At 45.4% G+C, this 21,528-nt stretch overlaps 1 protein-coding gene across 1 annotated transcript in view; it reads right to left on the bottom strand.

The window, feature by feature from the left end:
* cdh5 (cadherin 5) overlaps positions 1-20,889 on the bottom strand; it is a gene marked incomplete at its 5' end in the record, with an annotated part of 38,298 nt that extends 17,409 nt beyond the window's left edge. Inside the window, 9 exons of the mRNA XM_080507863.1 lie at positions 1,716-1,829; positions 5,023-5,204; positions 6,180-6,347; positions 7,104-7,226; positions 10,373-10,652; positions 11,001-11,222; positions 11,345-11,421; positions 18,877-19,218; positions 20,802-20,889. Coding sequence (XP_080363989.1) covers positions 1,716-1,829; positions 5,023-5,204; positions 6,180-6,347; positions 7,104-7,226; positions 10,373-10,652; positions 11,001-11,222; positions 11,345-11,421; positions 18,877-19,218; positions 20,802-20,889 — 1,596 coding nt within the window. The remainder of the gene's footprint in view (positions 1-1,715; positions 1,830-5,022; positions 5,205-6,179; positions 6,348-7,103; positions 7,227-10,372; positions 10,653-11,000; positions 11,223-11,344; positions 11,422-18,876; positions 19,219-20,801) is intronic.
* Between the last annotated feature and the right edge of the window lie 639 nt (positions 20,890-21,528).

The raw sequence follows: 21,528 nt of genomic DNA, 5'->3' as shown, positions 1-21,528 counted from the left end.
AGAGCATCTTCCTCCTCTAAGCCAGATTATAGAGCAACTTCCTCCTCTAAGCCAGATTATAGAGCATCTTCCTCCTCTAATCCAGATTATAGAGCATCTTCCTCCTCTAAGCCAGATTATAGAGCATCGTCCTCCTCTAATTCAGATTATAGAGCATCTTCCTCCTCTAATCCAGATTATAGAGCATCGTCCTCCTCTAATCCAGATTATAGAGCAACTTCCTCCTCTAACACCAGATTATAGAGCATCTTCCTCCTCTAACACTGGATTATAGAGCATCTTCCTCATCTAATACAGATTATAGAGCATCTTCCTCCTCTAACACTGGATTATAGAGCATCTTCCTCCTCTAATCCAGATTATAGAGCATCTTCCTCCTCTAATCCAGATTATAGAGCATCTTCCTCCTCTAACACTGGATTATAGAGCATCTTCCTCCTCTAACACTGGATTATAGAGCATCTTCCTCCTCTAATCCAGATTATAGAGCATCTTCCTCCTCTAACACCAGCTAAATACTCACACGTATAGATAATACACGTATTAAACCTGGAAATCCCACATCGGCTCATCTTTATTCCGAGAATTTCAATATAACGCCAGTAAGTTCTTTTATTTATTTTTTTATTTTTTACTTATTCAATTTTTTTATGCTCTTGTTTAAATATTTACATATGTTTAAATATTTTAATTCTTTAATTTTAGAATTTCTGCACCTTTTTACCTTGAGCTGTTGTAAGTTTGTGTTTCCCCCTGGGGAGGAATAAATAAAGCTCTATTCTATTCTATTCTAAATTGTGATCAATTTAAGGTTTTTCACTTCATCTTATCGTCACCTTGACTTAACCACACTTTTCTCTCAATACCTCGACATTCACAGCCTCTTGATCACCGACTCCTGAATTTATCCCTCTAATTCTAACTTGTCTATTTATTAGAATCTAATTTGCCGTTTTTATTTTTTAACCACACCTGACCGATGCACTCCAGAGGGAACTGATTGGCTCTACTGAGCATGTGCAGAACGACTAGTTGCTACGGCGACCAGGACCAGGCGCAGCGTTCCCACAGTTCCAGTGGGAAATGGAATCAGGGGATTTTTCAAAAAGTTGCATTTTCAGGAAACCTCTGACATGTGGTGACAATTTTTCTTTTTTTTCTTTTTGAAAACCTCAACATTTTGTAAGAACGTGTGATTTTTACACATAAAAACCAACACTGAAGTATTTCTACATCCAAACACATCGCCGATGAATCCGATCAGTCGTATATAATCAGTATTTTCTTCACATCATGTTGTATAATGATATCAAATCACACATAAAGAGCATTTATTATTAAATGAGGTTTTTTTTCATGTAAAATTAATTCGGATTAGCGCATTTTTCAGTAAATACAACAGGTTATTGACGTCAACGTTGATTTTATTGAGTGTAAATATCATGTGATGCTGTTAATTTGTACTGCAGGAGCCCGGAGGAGCCGAGCTGCAATTCATTATTTAAAAAAACTGAAAAACTTACAACCACTTGGGTTATTTTTATTCCCTCTAATCTGAAATTATTTTGTCATTAAATGCTATAAAATATGAACATCTTACACAATTTAAAAAAGCAATAACCTTGAAAAAAAAAAACAACCCCAAAACAAAGCAAATGTTTTGTAAATGAGAGTAAAACCTGGGATTAAGTTGTTAATCGTCTGAGCCTGTTTACCTGCGCCGTGGTCACCGCTCCGTTCACGTTGTCGGCGGGGAATCGCAGGTTCCTCAGGTTTTCTCTCACCTGGACGACGAACGTGTAGAAGCTTTTCGTCTCAAAGTCCAGAGCCTGGAAGTCGACGGAGAGGAGAAAAATTAACCCCGCGGCGTCCAAACCGGGTGCATTTATACGTGAAAGCAGATATTTCAATTCAGGTTGATTGTGCTGCTTTTATTTAATGCGCTTGCGGCATTTTGACGTGTTTTTTTTTCATGCAAAAGCCTAAAAAAATGTATTATTCTATTTTATATTCAGGTAAATTGAACTCGTAGAAGAGCTGATTTGCAAAATGTGCTGCAATAACCCTCCAGTCCAGAGGGGGCGATAGAGGACAAGAACCAGATAAGCTCCTCGTCTGGTTCTGCAGGTTTCTTCCTCTTAAAAATGTGTTTTTCTTTTTCTAGCGCGTCACATATTTTGAAGGACGTCAGTTTTATAAAGTATAAAAGGCGAAACGTCAGTATTTTTAAAAGCTTTTTGAAGGTTTTTAGCTCATTGAGATATTTTTTTTTTCCTCCAAAACATTTTTATTGCAAATAAATGAAGTTTACTGCATTTTATTTGAAACGTTTAAAGGAAAAAAGTCCTTGAAAAGAAACTTCCAAGGTTTAAAAGGCCCCATGAAGGGTTAAAAAGCTTTCAAAGTGCAGAGGAGACACTTTGCATTCGCACCTTTTGGTCTCCGGTGGATTTTCCCACCTGGAGGACAGGCTGATGATCGCAGGTGTAAAAAGGCTGTAAACGTCGCCGCTCGGCCCAAAAAAAAAAAAAAAACAAGCCGGATTTAAGCGCCGACCCGCCGCGGCGCGTTTAAGCGCGTTACGCCGCGGCGCTATATTTTGCGCGCTCCTCCAGTGTCTCCGACTCGCTTTTTGGACGCCAAAACGCGGCGCGGTGATCTCAGGAGACACGTTCCCCCCCCCCAAAAAAACAAAACGTGTGGCTGATAGCGGGTTATCCTGCTCCGGCGGGCGGGACGCTCAGGTAAGACGGGAATACGCCCGCTAACGGGATTAGCCGCGGTAACAAGGCTCCTCAGTCAGCGGCGGCATCAAAGGCGTTTGTAAACAGCTTAACAAGAATAAGACCTGAACCGCGGTGTGGCCGATAGCGGGATTATTCTGTAAACAGCGAGGGGCGGCGAGGCGGTCTGGGGGGGGGGTAGGGTAGGGTAGGGTAGGGTAGGGGGGGGGGGGGTTACAGGGCTCGCTTCATTAGAATACATTTCCAGCTCCTCTGATGTCCTAAACACTTTATCTGAGCCGCCAGTAAACCTGCCAGCGTGAAAATCTTCCCCGAGCAGAAGGAGGTCAGGACTTCAGGGTGGCGCTGGTCTGCACTGCTTCATTCTGTAATCTGGTTAGGAAGAGACGGAGCCTCGCCGCCATACCGCCGCCACGCCGCCGTACCGCCGCCGCCCGAAACCCCGACGACAATCTATTTCTGTGCTCGCCTCTCGCTGGTTCGGATTCATGTTCCATCCATCTGGGTTCTTTAACGCCGGAGTGTGACGATGTAAACATGGGCGGGAAAAAAAAAAAACACTTCAAGGGAAGTTTGGATTAGCTAAAAAAAAGAAAAAAAAAGTGATGTAGTTCGGTGAGTCGATGTCAGACGGAGGAGTGAAGCTCAATAAGGACGAGTTTCTGGAGACGTTTGTTTGTTTGGACGACATTTGAGAGGATTGAATCGTTTTATAAATAAATACTGCAAATCTGTTGTTTTCAAGAAGAGAATGACATCTAGATTATAGAGCATCTTCCTCCTCTAATCCAGATTATAGAGCATCTTCCTTCTCTAACATCAGATTATAGAGCATCTTCCTCCTTGAACATCAGATTATAGAGCATCTTCCTCCCCTAACATCAGATTATAGAGCATCGTCCTCCTCTAATCTAGATTATAGAGCATCTTCCTCCTCTAACATCATATTATAGAGCATCTTCCTCCTCTAATCTAGATTATAGAGCATATTCCTCCTCTAATCCAGATTATAGAGCATCTTCCTCCTCCAACATCAGATTATAGAGCATCTTCCTCCTCTAACACCAGATTATAGAGCATCTTCCTGCTCTAACATCAGATTATAGAGCATCTTCCTCCTCTAACATCAGATTATAGAGCATCTTCCTCCTCTAATCTAGATTAGAGCATCTTCCTCCTCTAACATCAGATTATAGAGCATCTTCCTCCTCTAATCTAGATTATAGAGCATCTTCCTCCTCTAACATCAGATTATAGAGCATCTTCCTCCTCTAACACCAGATTATAGAGCATCTTCCTCCTCTAACACCAGATTATAGAGCATCTTCCTCTTCTAACACCAGATTGTAGAGCATCTTCCTCCTCTAACACCAGATTATAGAGCATCTTCCTCCCCTAACACCAGATTATAGAGCATCTTCCTCCTCTAACATCAGATTATAGAGCATCTTCCTCCTCTAACATCAGATTATAGAGCATATTCATCCTCTAACACCAGATTATAGAGCATCTTCCTCCTCTAACACCAGATTATAGAGCATCTTCCTCTTCTAACACCAGATTGTAGAGCATCTTCCTCCTCTAACACCAGATTATAGAGCATCTTCCTCCCCCAACACCATATTATAGAGCATCTTCCTCCTCTAACACCAGATTATAGAGCATCTTCCTCCTCTAATCCAGAGTATAGAGCATCTTCCTCCTCTAACATCAGATTATAGAGCACCTTCCTCCTCTAACACCAGATTATAGAGCATCTTCCTCCTCTAACATCAGATTATAGAGCATCTTCCTCCTCTAACACCAGATTATAGAGCATCTTCCTCCTCTAATCCAGATTATAGAGCATCTTCCTCCTCTAACATCTGATTATAGAGCATCCTCCTCCTCTAACATCAGATTATAGAGCATCTTCCTCCTATAACACCAGATTATAGAGCATCTGTCTAAATCACTCACTAGGTAGAAAATAAACAAATGAAAAAAAAGAGCTAAATAAACAAACCACGGGTTTCTGGGCCGCCACATGAACAGACGTTAGAATAATAATTGTTCTCCAGCTGCTTTGCAGAAGAAGCAGAGTTTAATCTGCGTCTGCTCACAATGTGAGGAACCAATCGATAGAGCCGTGACGGTAGAAGAGGCAGCGATCTGTTCGGCTGCTGACGAGGCGAAGGAATTCAGCGGCGTTACGAAGTGTCGACGCCTCGGAGGAATCGGAGGAAGGGTTCCGGCGAAGGGTTCCGGCGAAGGGTTCCGGCGTCGGCGCCTCACCAACCTGCTTCAGCATGAGGTTCCCGTCCTTGTTGCTGCTGAGCTCCACGCCGAACCAACGGCCGCTCTCGCTGGGGATGGAGAAGACGGGCTCCTTGTTCTGGATCTGGTCTGGGTCCTCCAGCTCCAGGGTGCCCACCTTCTCGTTCAGCTTGTGGTCCTCCTTCACCTGGAGGTTGAACGTCTCTGTGGGCCCAAGCAAGGAAACAAACAAACACATGAATTGTACTTCAGTGTGTAAATACAAATTACATTATCTGGAGTCGTTCAGGAGTCGTTCTGGAGTCGTTCAGGAGTCGTTCAGGAGTCGTTCAGGAGTCATTCTGGAGTCATTCTGGAGTCGTTCTGGAGTCGTTCAGGAGTCGTTCAGGAGTCGTTCAGGAGTCATTCTGGAGTCATTCTGGAGTCATTCTGGAGTCATTCTGGAGTCGTTCAGGAGTCGTTCAGGAGTCATTCAGGGGTTGCTCAGGAGTCGTTCTGGAGTTATTCTGGAGTCGTTCAGGAGTCATTCTGGAGTCGTTCAGGAGTCGTTCTGGAGTTATTCTGGAGTCGTTCAGGAGTCATTCTGGAGTCATTCTGGAGTCGTTCAGGAGTCGTTCAGAAGTCGTTCAGGAGTCATTCTGGAGTCATTCTGGAGTCATTCTGGAGTCGTTCAGGAGTCGTTCTGGAGTCGTGCAGGAGTCATTCTGGAGTCATTCTGGAGTCATTCTGGAGTCGTTCAGGAGTCGTTCTGGAGTCGTTCTGGAGTCGTTCAGGGGTTGCTCAGAAGTCGTTCAGGAGTCGTTCAGGAGTCGTTCAGGAGTCGTTCAGGAGTCGTTCTGGAGTCGTTCAGGAGTCGTTCTGGAGTCGTTCAGGAGTCGTTCTGGAGTCATTCTGGAGTCGTTCTGGAGTCGTTCAGGAGTCATTCTGGAGTCGTTCAGGAGTCGTTCTGGAGTCGTTCTGGAGTCGTTCTGGAGTCGTTCTGTCGTTGTTCAGGAGTCGTTCTGGAGTCATTCCGAAATCGTTCTGTCGTTGTTCAGGAGTTGTTCTACATGCTACATGCTACATGCTAAGGAGCATGAGGCTCACGCACTCGTGACGCTACACGCTAACGCCGATTAACGTCTGTCTGATCGGCTCGTTAACGTCGAGCTAGCTCCTGCAGTGCGCAGAGCGTCTTACTTTGGGTGAAGGAGGCGATGTTGTCGTTGGTGTCGGTGACGGCGATGGTGACGGAGGTGGTGGCGGTGCTGCCGGAGGCCATTCCCCTCATGTCCTGGGCTCTGACCACCACCACGTACTGGCCTTTGCTCTCACGGTCCAGAGAGTTGGTCTTACAACTGATCACACCTGCAGAGAGAGAGGGAGGGCGAGAGAGGGAGAGAGAGAGAGAGGGAGAGAGGGGGGAGAGAGAGAGAGGGAGGGAGGGGGAGAGAGGGAGAGAGAGGGAGAGGGAGAGAGGGGGGAGAGAGAGAGAGGGAGGGAGAGAGGGAGAGAGAGAGAGAGGGAGAGAGGGGGAAGAGAGAGAGGGAGGGAGAGAGAGAGAGAGGGAGAGAGGGGAGAGAGATAGAGAGGGAGAGAGAGAGAGGGAGCGAGCGAGAAGGAGACAGAGACAGAGAGGGAAAGAGAGAGAGGGAGGGAGAGAGAGGGAGAGAGAGAGAGAGGGAGAGAGAGAGAGACAGAGAGAGGGAGAGAGAGAGAGGGAGAGAGAGAGAGAGAGAGGGAGAGAGCGAGAGAAGGAGACAGAGAGAGAGAGGGAGCGAGCGAGAAGGAGACAGAGAGAGAGAGGGAAAGAGAGAGGGAGAGAGAGAGAGGAGAGAGAGAGAGAAGGAGAGAGAGAGGGAGAGAGAGAGAAGGGGAGAGAGGGAGGGAGAGAGAGAGGGAGAGAGAGAGAGAAAGAGGGAGAGAGAGAGAGAAGGAGAGAGAGAGGGAGAGAAGGAGAAGGAGAGAGGGAAAGAGAGAGAGGAGAGAGAGAAAGCAAGAGAGAGAGAGAGAGAGAAGCCGATGAGGTTTTTTTTTCGTTGTTTAGCCGCCGGCTGGTCAAAACGCTGAGTCACGGCCGCGTGAAAACTAGCTAGCGCGTCTCCGGCTCGCGCCGTCACGTACCTGAGATGCTGTCGATCTCGAAGGCCGACAGCTCGCCCTCGTGGGTCAGGGAGTAGCGCAGCTCGCCGTTGGCGGTGGAGGGGTCGTCGGCGTCGGTCGCCCTCACCTCCACCACTTTGGTTCCTGGACGGTCGGGGGACAGACGTTAGCGTTTTTCGCGTGGACGCGAGCCGCGCCGGCTCCCCGAGCTTCACGCCCTGTCCGGCTAATGCGTCCTGATTACGCGCCGGGAGATCGTGTTATTTAAGTCGCCAATGTGCCTTTTTTCACACCGGGTGAACTAATGATTGTGACAGGTGTGAGCGTCACGCCTCAGTTAGTTAGGTTTTTTTTTTTTTTGTCGTTTTTCACAGCCTTGTCTATTTTTATTCCAGCGTATCAGACGTTTTTTTTTTAAATGCCACACGAACACTCAGCAGCCACACAAACTTTGTTTCTCCTCTTTGATTAGTTTTCATAGTATTTGGAGTTTTTCTGTTTGGCTCATGAGTACTACTACCATACTGTGATCTAGCGTACTACTACCGGACTGTGATCTAGCGTACTACTACCAGACTGTGATCTAGCGTACTACTACCGGACTGTGATCTAGCGTACTACTACCAGACTGTGATCTAGCGTACTACTACCATACTGTGATCTAGCGTACTACTACCAGACTGTGATCTAGCGTACTACTACCGGACTGTGATCTAGCGTACTACTACCGGACTGCGATCTAGCGTACTACTACCAGACTGTGATCTAGCGTACTACTACCATACTGTGATCTAGCGTACTACTACCAGACTGTGATCTAGCGTACTACTACCGGACTGTGATCTAGCGTACTACTACCGGACTGTGATCTAGCGTACTACTACCATACTGTGATCTAGCGTACTACTACCGGACTGTGATCTAGCGTACTACTACCGGACTGTGATCTAGCGCAGTGGTTCCCAACCTTTTTTGACCAGTGTACCCCTTGAGCTGGTTTCCATGTGAAAAGTACCCCCTCTCTCGTGTGTGATTATTCACCTTAATGTGTACTTATATTTAACCCTTTGTCTTTCTATCCAACTGCTCATTTAAATAAAACAATGATTGTGAGTGTAAAAACATACCTTTTAATGAGACACTTGCGCTTGCTTGTCTTTCATAAGTCTTTCATAATTCCTTTTTTCACTGGGCTCCCCTGTGCCTGCGTCCGAGGCGACGGTAGCAGTAGCAGTAGCTGGACGTTTACTCCTGCCTAGCCATGCATCCATGTTTACAGTTGGTATGCAGCTAGAGTTAGCTAGCTTCGCGAATCGTGCGCGCCCGCAGCAAGAACGTGAACCTTTTTTTTTTTTTTTTTTAAAGCGTGCCACTTTATAGTCTTTTCATATTATGTGCATTGTAGTGTTACAATCACTGTGGACGAACTGCTACTCATGGAAAATAAACGTATGGCCTTACTAAAATTCATGATATAATACAATATAATATAGTATAATTTTTTTTTGTGTGTGTGGATACTGTAGGCTAATTTATAATCTTTCTGCGTACCCCCTGCAATACCCTCGCGTACCCCTAGGGGTCCGTGTACCCCCGGTTGGGAATCACTGATCTAGCGTACTACTACCAGACTGTGATCTAGCGTACTACTACCATACTGTGATCTAGCATACTACTACCGGACTGTGATCTAGCGTACTACTACCGGACTGTGATCTAGCGTACTACTACCAGACTGTGATCTAGCGTACTACTACCGGACTGTGATCTAGCGTACTACTACCGGACTGTGATCTAGCGTACTACTACCATACTGTGATCTAGCATACTACTACCGGACTGTGATCTAGCGTACTACTACCGGACTGTGATCTAGCGTACTACTACCAGACTGTGATCTAGCGTACTACTACCAGACTGTGATCTAGCGTACTACTACCGGACTGTGATCTAGCGTACTACTACCGGACTGTGATCTAGCGTACTACTACCATACTGTGATCTAGCGTACTACTACCGGACTGTGATCTAGCGTACTACTACCATACTGTGATCTAGCGTACTACTACCATACTGCGATCTAGCGTACTACTACCATACTGTGATTTACGGCGTCTTGCATCATGCAGCCAAACAGGAAGTGAGAGAAAAACTCTCAACCTGCTGAGCCGCGATGTAAATCCTGTGTGACGGCCGGGGGCCGGGGGGGTGCGGGGGGCCGGGGGGGGGCAGAGTAAATGGAAATATTTCTCCACGTGAAGCCCGCCGGGACTTAATCCATATATTTTCATAATTTAGCAACTTCATCAATATGTGTGCTTTTAAGTTCTTTTTCATTATTAAACAGTCGAGAAGACGAGTCTCTTCAGACGTTCCACCTCGCCGCCGTCGGTTCCACTGCTCCGCCGTCTAGAACCAGGACTTCAGTCTGTTCTTTAAAAACCCTGGTATTGATTATTTCTTTAGTCGTAGCAACAATTATTAGCAATCTTTTAGAAATCTCTCTTTTTTAATATATTTCCTTCTTCCCATTTTCAGACTTGTTCAACTAGATGTATTGGTTATATGTGTGTATGTATATGTATTTAGTTGGTGTGTGATTAATATAGTATAGATTCATAAATATATAATATCTAATAATATAATATAGATTTATAAATATATATATAGATTATTTATGAGCCGTTTATATGTGTGTGAGTGTGCACATATATACTATATTTCTAAATATATATATATATGATAGATAGATAGATAGATAGATAGATAGATAGATAGATAGATAGATAGATAGATAGATAGATAGATAGATAGATAGATAGATCATTTCTTTCTCCTCATTTTACTTGTTTAACTCGATATATTTGCTATATGTGCGTATTTTATATAAGTATTATGTATGTATTTGTAAATAGGTGTGTGTGTATAATATAGATTTATCAATTTGTATTATCAGATTATTAGATTATTTCCAAGCAGTTGTATGTATGTGTATTTTTTGTTTTCCTTCAGCGTGCATCTGTATTTCGTATATCTTTTGACGAACCTGTAGTAAATTAAGCGAGCGTTCCGTTACCGATGGCGGCACCTTCGTAAGGAATGTGTATATTTGAGGGATGAAATCTCAAGGACTTTGAAAACCGCAACTTTGGAATCATCAGATTTTCTCAAAAGAACAAATGAAGAAGGAAACGAGTGTTTATCTGAGGAAGAGGAAGCGTGAGGCAGGCAGACGGGGAACCCCTCCCCCCCCCACCCCTCCCCCACCCCTCCCCCACCGATCCGCTCACCGATGGTCGACCGCTCCATGATGGATCCGTTGTACGTCCGGGGGAAGACGGGGGTGTTGTCGTTGATGTCGGTGACCTGGACCACGAAGTCTCCGGAGTCCTCGATCACCTTGTTGTTCCCGTCGTACATCCGGGCCGTCAGGTGGTACAGACTCTTCTCCTCCCGGTCCAGAGCTCTGGTGACGAACAGGTCCCCCTTCTGGTCCACGGTGAAGATGCTGTTGGCCCCCTCGCCCTCGATTTTAAACCTGGTCACCTCCACTCTCTGGCTCGACTTGAGCTGAGAGAGAGAGAGAGAGAGAGAGAGAGAGAGAGAGAGAGAGAGAGAGAGAGAGAAACATCATTCATTCATTTAGTTATTCGTTTGTTTTCTTCCTCCAGCTGGAGTAGAGACTCGGCTCAACGCCCTTCCGGCAACATTTCCACAAATATCTCAAGTATTCTGGCAAAACTGCTCTGATCTTCATCAAAGGGCTCGTTAGCTACAAGCTAAAGCCCCAGACTCTTGGCACGCCATCGCGTCAGACTCAATGAATGTGACAAAAATACATAACTTGCCAGTGAGATTACCGACTGAACGAGAAGACGGATCCGGTAAAGGTCGTTTCGTTGCGGTCGCGTCGCCTACCTGTCCGATCTTGTAGGCCGTGGGCGCGGGTTTCTCCTCCTCCACGTACAGAGAGTTCCAGATCCAGTGTCTCTTCTGCCTGATCAGCACCGGATGAGACTCCTTCTTCACGATGCCGGCGGCAGGAAGTCCGGGGTCCCGGGCCACGACGAGCGAGGACGAGGCCACGGCGGCCACGGCGGCCACGAGCCCCAGGGTCCACAGCTGGAGCCGTGCCATCGTCTGGGAAGGGAACGGGGTCGGCGAGTGAGGGGAAGGGCGAGGGAGAGAGGGATGAGAGGGATGAGAGAGGAGAGAGGGGAGGGGATCACATTAAAAACCCCACTTATCAGCTGTGGACAGACCTCTTCTCTGAGCTTCAGAGCGAAGGCCAAGGACTCGCCGTCCCCTCGCCGGGGCGCCTCTGAGCTCGTGGGTCTCGCTATCGTGGAGTACCAGGGCTCTTAAACCCTTTTCAGCCCGGGACTCCGATGAAACATTTAGCTCCTCGTCCTGGGACCCGGACTGAAAGCACATCGACGGCGTGGTCATATGGGGATCCATTAAACATCGGCCCGTGACCCATTTTTGGTGGCTTGACCCACCGGAGCGGCGCGAGCTAGGCGAGAGTGACAGCGACGCGGAGAGGAGATGACATTAAAACCACTTAGGATGTCTGAATTTATCAGCCATTAGGAAGGCCGTTTCACAGAAAGAGACTTTCTGACATTTAAATTCGGTGTTTCTCCTCTCCCGTCTTTTTCTTCACGAGGCTCAACGGAACGACTGGGAGAACTTTGCGACTCGCTCCAGTTTTTTTCCCCCTGTCGTCGGGACGGAAGCGGCGGATTTTAAGTAATTTACACCCTTGTTACTTTTAAAATCAAAAGTTTCAACCGAGTTTATCCTTTTGCGGAGAATGATGCTGTTTTATTTATACATTTATTTGCCACTGTGCACTTTTTATACTCCATTATTGATTTCAGGAGTCCTTTTTATAACATTATGTATGATTCATTCCATTTTATTCAGGTGAACTGAACATGTTAAATTTACACCAAAAAAAAAAAAGAAGGAATTTGTGAAAATGACAAAGTCACATTTTTTAACACATTTTGAGTCGTTTTATGACTTTCCTGTTTTGCCATTTAAAAAAAAACATTATCGGTTTCCTTGAGAATTTCCACAAAACCTGCATCCCGGTTTGATCCGTGGTTTCTGATTGAACACAACCTGGAAAAGAAAACATGATTTTCAAGGCGTTACATCACTCGCTCCCCCTCGTGAGTCATTTATCATCACTTATCCAAAATAAAGAGGTAGACAATCCCCCCCCCCCCACCGGGCTCCATCTAATAACGCAGAAGTGCCGTTTTTGAAATAATCTTCAAAAACACTTTAGTGCGTCTGTCCTGGACGCCGCGGCGCCGCCCCAGTGGACAGATTAGTGCGTCTTATTGTCTCGCAGCCATTAGCAGCGGCGAGGGAAGAAGAGAGATTACGATGAGGGGATTATACCGGCACAAACTCTCCTCTCTCTAATGGCCTAATCTGGTATTCTGGTGACCCCCGCTGACCTCTTCACACGGATCCCCGCAAATCAGCTCAGACTGAGACTCCGACAGTGTGTCTCCGTGGTCTTAGAGTCGCACTCGGGTTTTGTTTGTCCTCCTTGTGTTCTCTTTTGTCCGGCCTCCCTTCAGGACTAAATCAATTAACGATTTTTAACTTTCGTTGCCCGTTTGCAACCGACAGCGCCGCCCTAGTGGCCCAACATGACAACTACATTGTTTTGGACAGCATTTTCCAAACGCTGTTGCGCTAAGAGCAAGACTTTTCTAAAAATGAAAATGTAAAATCGACGCATCAATAGTTGAGTTATTAGGTCCCCTGCAGACTCCCATCGAAACTAGACGGAGAGTTTAGCCGTGATGTCAGCAAGTTCACACTCAGGCCACGCCCCCTCACCGCATCCACTCCTCCGTGCGGCGGCGTTTTAGATTTTCAACTGCACAATTAGTGCTTCATCAGTCCAACATTTTCAGAAATACATTTCTCAGAACCCTTTTGAGTGGTGCGTTCAGGGGCATCACGTAACTCCGCCCTCCAACATGTGTTGTGGCACAGCACACAGCACAGTGTTTAAATAAAACTATAAAACTGAGCGAAACCACAAATAAATCCATATTTTATATGTAAAATGTCTGTATTCCTGGTAAAACATCCTGGGTGTCAGAGATCCCATGGGGGGGGGGGGGGGGGGGGGGGGGGCTGAGGCTTTGTCTGATTGGAGGTTGTCAGAATCAGATTTACTGCCAAATGCTTTTGTATGTTGTTGAAAGTGGATGTTTCAACCAGTGGTCGGCTTCAACGTAAACCAAATAAGTTTAAAAAAAAAAAAAAAAAAAAAAGCAAATCGAATGCAGCGAGATTCAAGGGAAAACTTTTCAAAGCTGGATGTTCCAGTGCATTTATCCTCCGCACCAAGTTTTAAGGTGCTAAATCCAATATTTTTTTTAAAGGTGTGAAAAATAAAGGGAGCGAGGAGTAAAGGGTGAGAAAAGGAAGGAAAAAAATAATGATAGGAGGCAGAAATACACCGCTGAAAAAAGAAAATCAAGATTTCACCTTGGGAGGTTCAGCAAGCTTGAAGTCATGAACATTTTGAGGAAAATACCAGAAAGAAAAAAAAAGACAAGGTTGGTAAAAGAAGTGTGACAGACAGAAGGTTAGAAACACGCAGTGAAGTGAAAGACGTGAATAGCAGGAAGGGCGTGTTCGCTAATGACGAGGCCACATTAAGGCATTTCCCAGAAGGCATTGTGTTTACTCTTCCTGTTGCTGATAAAAAAAAAAAAAAGGGAGGGGGGGGGGACGTTTGACCTCGAAGGAGGAAACGCTGTTTCAAAAAAAGCCCTTTTAAGGACCGAGTCACAAGGAAAACAAAATGCACGGCTTGTCCGTGCATTTTGTTTTCCTTGTGACTCGGTTCCCTTTCTGCTCGCGATTCTGAGCGTTTTCGAAAAGTTCCACGCCGGGAGCCAATTATCACAAACGTGCGTTTTTCACGGTGGGCGTCGTCGTGTGAACGGGCGCCTCAGAGGCGGAGGACGGGAAAAAAAACAAACCAAAAAATTTAAATAAATAAATAAATAAATAAATAAATAAATAAATAAATGAGACGCGCTCCGAGTCAAACTGCATCTCAAGTGTTTGGGATGTTCTTTAATATCCGAGCGCACGGCTAAAAGGTCCAATTTATCAAAACATGATGTATTATTCATCTCGGCGAAATAAAAAATCACCATTGCAAATGTGGTCTGACATTCAGGGGAAGAAACGGTTTGGACTCGTTTTTTTTTTTTTCTCCTTAATTCTCCACTGCTCACATTCAGCCGGGGTTTTAGCGGCGCTATATTAATTTAAATTGGATTACAGCAACAAACAGCAGCAGTGATAACAGATAAACAGATGGCGGGCCGATCACAGGCGGCAAAACAGATGAAAATACCTAATTAAACCACGGACTGATGCAGGATTTCATCCATTAAGCCTCGTTCCTGTTTGACTGATGGGTTTGAATTCTTTGAAATGGACTACACTGCTTTTCTCCCAGTTGGAAAAGAAATATCAAGTCCATCCCTCCTCTAGCGCGTCGTCCACATGACTTCCCTTTTTTGTTTTGCACAAAATAACAGAAAGTGTAAAGGAGGAGCCACGTGAGGCTCCTTTCTGTAAATACATAGTTTGTTTATTAGCTAACGTCACGTTCAAATGCGGTTTAAATAAGAAAGATGTTTTTAATTTTTCATCAAACGAACTCTGTCTTACACGCGGTGGGTTTCTATGCAGACGATTCCGACTTTCCGACTCTGGAACACTTGCTCATGAATAAATGAAAAAAAAAAAAAAAAGAGAGAGAGAGAAAAGTCTCGGAGGAAAATAGAGTTTAATTCAATGTAGGACAACTCAAAAAAACACTTGTTTGTTTCCACGCTTTAGAATTCAAGGCTCCGTTTTCCTTTCAGCTGCTTTTCTCTTTACCTGCTAATAATACATTCCAGTGGTTTACTTTGTTTGCTTTAATTTATAAATATCACTATTTTTAACACGATGTGGAAGATTGGTCTTCTATTTGACCACAGAAAGTGATGAAAGTAGTTCTTTGATCTCATATATGCAACATCAACTACATTTTTGGAGTAAATAACATAAATGTATATAAAAGTTTATAAGCCTTTGAAACTCAAATGTAAAGTGCAGCTCCGGAAAACTTGTCGTTACCGAAGAGCCGTTCTATTTAGGATGAGGCAAGCTTGTGTAAATGTACTTATTAAAGACTGGAGACGAATGTGAAAGAATATCAGATGAAAAGTGATTATTCCAAACAAAAACAAAGATTTTATCACCAAAATAAAAGCTTCTAACGAGCATTTCTCTACAAATGTGATTTATTGCTTTTATATTAATAATAAATAATAAGAATAATATTATTAATAATATACATCTGTTCATGTTGCTGTTAGAGTCAGATTTTAAAAACAAAGACCAAACGTCACCTGTTTTTTTAAGTAACAATAGGAGCATCATTTTGTGAATATGATGTACATTTATATCACACTGTTTGCTCTTGAAGACGCTATTCATCAAATATATTCCATCGTAAGTATGAAAGGCTGTTTTATTTACCCTGAATCGCAAAATGATTTTGTTATTTTTAATGTCAACAACTCTCGGTTTGTTCATTTTTCTGAAAGAAAGTTGAAAAATCCGTCCAAACAAACATCAAGAGGAGGAAGATTGTTTGGTAGTACAACACCGGCAACTTCATCATCAGCAACTTCATCACCGGCAACTTCATCATCAGCAACTTCATCACCGACAACTTCATCACCAGCAACTTCACCACCAGCAACTTCATCACCAGCAACTTCATCACCAGCAACTTCATCACCAGCAACTCCATCACCAGCAACTTCACCACCAGCAACTTCATCACCAGCAACTCCATCACCAGCAACTCCATCACCAGCAACTTCATCACCAGCAACTTCATCACCAGCAACTTCACCACCAGCAACTTCATCACCAGCAACTTCACCACCAGCAACTTCATCACCAGCAACTTCCTCACCAGCAGACTTAGAACAATGTTGCTCAGTCTTTTAACTGCTCAGGACATAACTCCGAGCCATGCTACATGCTACATGCTAAAGAGTATCAGTGCTCACACACCAGCGATGCTACATGCTACATGCTAAAGAGTTTCAGGCTCACACACCAGCAATGCTACATGCTACAAGCTAAAGAGTTTATGGGCTCACACACCAGCGGTGCTACATGCTACATGCTAAAGAGTTTCAGGCTCACACACCAGCGACATTACATGCTACATGCTAAAGCGTATCAGTGCTCACACACCAGCAATGCTACATGCTACAAGCTAAAGAGTTTCTGGGCTCACACACGAGCGGTGCTACATGCTAGATGCTAAAGAGTTTCAGGCTCACACACCAACGACGCTACATGCTACATGCTAAACACAATTAAAGTCTGACTGATTGTATCTGCTTTCACGCGTCTCGCTCTGCCGTCTTCAAACTACCTGTAATGATGGATGTTAAAGCTTTAAAGGTGTTCGGCTGACATAACACACTTTGTTTGTTTTCTCTTCATGAGCGTACAAACGCACACGCCTCGCTGGAGGATTATGCAAAGTTATTTACAGCAACACTTATCAAAGGCATCTTCCAGAGGTACGGAGACGAAGTAACACCCAGGAATATCTGTAATTACATCTGTACATTGTCCGCGGGCCGCCGAGCCGAGCCGAGCCGAGCCGAGCCGAGCGTGACGGAGGAGCACAAACACAGACACAGTTGTCATTCTGCGTTCAGTGACTGGCAGACGGGTCTGACCCACTTCTGCTCCACCGACGGCGGAAGAACCGGATCCAGTCGACGAGATTCATCATCCTGCCGTCGCTCAAGGGAGCTGAGGTTCAGGACAACAAGTCTCGTTTCTGAGTTTCGAAAGATGGAAACACAAGTTGATTTTGTGGACGACTGCTGGACGACTGCTGGATGACTGCAGGACGACTGCAGGACGACTGCTGGACGACTGCTGGACGACTGCAGGACGACTGCTGGACGACTGCTGGACTGCAGGACTGCTGGACGACTGCAGGACGACTGCTGGACGACTGCAGGACGACTGCTGGACGACTGCTGGACGACTGCTGGACTGCAGGACGACTGCTGGACTGCAGGACGACTGCTGGATGGCTGCAGGACGACTGCAGGACTGCAGGACTGCTGGACGACTGCAGGACGACTGCAGGACTGCAGGACTGCTGGACGACTGCAGGACTGCAGGACTGCTGGACGACTGCAGGACGACTGCTGGACGACTGCAGGACGGCTGCAGGACTGCTGGACGACTGCAGGACGGCTGCAGGACTGCTGGACGACTGCAGGACGACTGCTGGACGACCACTCCGTCCCTCCGTCCCTCCCTGAGTCTGTCTATCGCTTCACGGCCTCACACTCGGGGATCGTTTGTTTTATTTTGAGTATTGTGACGCACGGTGTGAGTTTTCAATGAGTCCACGACGTCTCGTCAATACAACCACTTAAAGCGCTCACGCCCACTCGCATGCGATTGTATTTAATGCGTCACTTCATGTGACGACCATGTATGGAGCTTCTGAAAACAAAAACTTTCGAAAACAAAAACTCTGTGTAAACGGGGAAAACACAACTTTTACTGTGCTTGTGCTCCAGAGCCATGAAGGATTCAGTCACAACACCGACTGCAGTGTCGACACGCAATGAGAACAGTTTTTAAAGGTTCAATATTTAGCTGCTTTTCGATACGAAGTACCAGTTAAGAGAACTGATCAAATTCCGTTAAGTCCATAAACACGTGAAACACAAAGACGATGCGAATCAGTCACTTTAATCATGTTTAGCGTGGAGCCTCACTGCTTCGTCTCCGTACCTCTGGAAGATGCCTTTGATAAGTGTTGCTGTAAATAACTTTGCATAATCCTCCAGCGAGGCGTGTGCGTTTGTACGCTCATGAAGAGAAAACAAACAAAGTGTGTTATGTCAGCCGAACACCTTTAAAGCTTTAACATCCATCATTACAGGTAGTTTGAAGACGGCAGAGCGAGACGCGTGAAAGCAGATATAATCAGTCAGACTTTAATTGTGTTTAGCATCTAGCATGTAGTGCTGCTGGTGTGTGAGCCTGAAACTCTTTAGCATGTACCATGTAGCGTCGCTGGTGTGTGAGCACTGATACTCTTTAGCATGTACCATGTAGCGTCGTTGGTGTGTGAGCCTGAAACTCTTTAGCATCTAGCATGTAGTGCTGCTGGTGTGTGAGCCTGAAACTCTTTAGCATGTACCATGTAGCGTCGTTGGTGTGTGAGCCTGAAACTCTTTAGCATGTACCATGTAGCGTCGTTGGTGTGTGAGCCTGAAACTCTTTAGCATGTACCATGTAGCGTCGTTGGTGTGTGAGCCTGAAACTCTTTAGCATGTACCATGTAGCGTCGCTGGTGTGTGAGCCTGAAACTCTTTAGCATCTAGCATGTAGTGTCGTTGGTGTGTGAGCCTGAAACTCTTTAGCATGTAGCATGTAGCGTCGTTGGTGTGTGAGCCTGAAACTCTTTAGCATGTACCATGTAGCGTCGCTGGTGTGTGAGCCTGAAACTCTTTAGCATCTAGCATGTAGCACCACTGGTGTGTGAGCACTGATACTCTTTAGCATGGAGCATTAGCGTGTAGCGCAGCTCACAATTACGTACTAAGCGACATGGAGCTAACTTTGCTGGTGAGGAAGTTGCCGGTGATTAAGTTGCTCGTGATGAAGTTGCTGGTGATAAAGTTGCTTGTGATGAAGTGGCTGGTGCTAAAGTTGCTGGTGATGAAGTTTCCGGTGATGAAGTTGCCAGTGATTAAGTTGACGGTGATGAAGTTGCTGGTGATAAAGTTGCTGGTGATGAAGTGGCTGGTGCTAAAGTTGCTGGTGATGAAGTTTCCGGTGATGAAGTTGCCAGTGATTAAGTTGACGGTGATGAAGTTGCTGGTGATAAAGTTGCTGGTGATGAAGTGGCTGGTGCTAAAGTTGCTGGTGATGAAGTTTCCGGTGATGAAGTTGCCAGTGATTAAGTTGCCGGTGATGAAGTTGCCGGTGATGAAGTTGCCGGTGTTGCCCGGACTATCTTCCTCCTCTTGATATTTCCTCAGAACATTATTTACAGTCCGTCCTACTTTTGTCGTTTCACATTAATATTGAAGACTCTCCAAACCGCCCGTCCTCTCTTGTCCACCATGACGTCACGTAAAAACTCGCCGGGCTGCATCGGGGACGTGTTTGTCAGTACGAAGACTCAGTATCAGACTGATACTGATGCTGGTATCGGTATCAGACTGATATCGACGTCAGTATCGGTGCATCTCTCGTGTGAAGCATCGACAACTTTAACAGATTTTTGACTACAAACACAGAAGCAGCGTTGCGACTGTTTGGCTCACTTTAGTCGGGGGGGGGGGGGGGGGGGTAGGGGGGGGGTTGTTTGTTTGTTTGTGTGCATCAGGGACAAGGAAGTGATTTCACAGCCTCAAATCTGTGATGTTCGCCTGTTGTGTGTCTCAGTTACTGAGATTAAAACCTTAATCACTGAGCAGCTTCTAACAATCTGTCTGCCAGCAAGTCACACCAGGAGCGCGCACACACACACACACACACACACACACACACACACACACACACACACACACACACACACACACGTCACCAAAACAAGTGCAGGTCGGGGCCGACGACATTTTCTGTTTGTTTATTGATTTCACACATAATTCCTCGGGAGACCATGAATTTGTAAACGTGAAACGTCTCAATTTGAGGATGTGTTTGCGGATCGACGGAGAATCGATGGGAATCCACCTCCACCCAAAACCCATCGGATATCTGCCCCTGACGTTCTGCCCCCGTTCTAGATTCAACCCCCCCCCCCGAGCTTCACTTAAACTATTAACTATTTATCTTCAAAAAAAATCTATTAATATTACAGATGTGGAAAAGCCCTCTGACTATTCTTTTTTTAGGTCTAATTTAGACGTCCTCCCACCAGAATATACGCCAGAATATCTTTTTTTTTCCCCCAATATAAATGACCGATACTCACACTTTGCATCCTTTTGTTTGGTTTTTCGTGTTTAATTTCCGAGTGGCTCTTCAGGAGTGTTCAAATACGTCAAATCACGTCAGTTTGAAGTCGTGGAAAGTATAAAATGAGTACGAACAAGTCACATCAGCCCACAGCTTCATTCATTTATTATACATTTTTTTAATTAGTATTTCAAATTAACCCCTTCACGGCTGCGTGTCTTTGAAATAAAAAATAAAAATAAAAAAAACGACTGCTGGGAGATAGAAGACGGTACACTTTGTGAAGAATACAGGTCAGTCCCTGAAAATAAAACCTTCACTGGGTCTTTCAGTAGTAATCAGCGACTCGGGCTGAGCGGACACGGGCCACATCTGGACAGCTTGTCAAGCACACTGACATATATCTGAACGAAAGACTGAATGGCTCTAATCACGAATCTTGTGTGTGTGTGTGTGTGTGTGTGTGTGTGTGTGTGTGTGTGTGTGTGTGTGTGTGTGTGTGTGTGTGTGTGTGTGTGTGTGTGTGTGTGTGTGAGGGTGAAGTCTCCCAGATGGCGCCCAGAGGATTTTCCCTCTCCAGGAATTAGACCACTGGGTTTAGTTGCATCAACGGCTTTCGACGTAACGACCAGATCAAATCACTTCCATCGCCGCCGTGAGCCGCGGACGCCGAGCCGCCGGCGGGGGAAGCTAGCGGGGGCGACTCCTCTCGTACGCCGCGGCGGCACATCGAGAAAGAAAAAAAAAAAAAAACCCGCCGCAAAAAAACACTTTCAGTAAGAATCAACACGCTTTGTCATTTTAGACATGTTTCTATGGCAACGGCAGAAACAGTGGAAATGATTGTAGTTGCCACGTTGGGCCACTAGTTGGCACTGTTGGTTGTGATGAAACCACACACACGCACACACACACACACACGCAGCAGAGAACTATAACGGTAGAGCGCAGACGTTTGCCGTTTGTTTGAACCGGGTTAGCATCGCTAGCACGGTAGCCGTTAGCTCATATCGATGCCGACTCGGTCGCAACATCACTGTGTGGAACACTGAGCATGGAGCGTCTCCATGGCAACAGATGCTGATCTCCTTTGATGTCCTCCAGGCCTCTCTCATCCAATTTGCATGTGGGAAAAAAAAATTCCGATTTTTTTTTTGTTTTGTTTTCCGTCGGAAACGTTTTGCCGCTAACGTCCCAAAGTCTAATCGACTGGTCCTCGGATGACGACAAATCATCCCTGAAGACTTCATGCAGTTTGGGAAAGCAGTTTTTTTTGTGTGAAAAGTTGGTAAAAATACATTCATACAAACCAAAACTACAATCTGGAGGCCGCCATGTTTGTAACTGACTGTCTACTGAGCATGTGCAG

This window comes from Blennius ocellaris (assembly GCF_963422515.1).
Source record: "Blennius ocellaris genome assembly, chromosome: 13".
NCBI lineage: Eukaryota > Metazoa > Chordata > Actinopteri > Blenniiformes > Blenniidae > Blennius > Blennius ocellaris.
The sequence above is the reverse complement of the archived record's forward strand: the minus strand, read 5'-3'. Positions and strand labels throughout refer to the sequence as shown.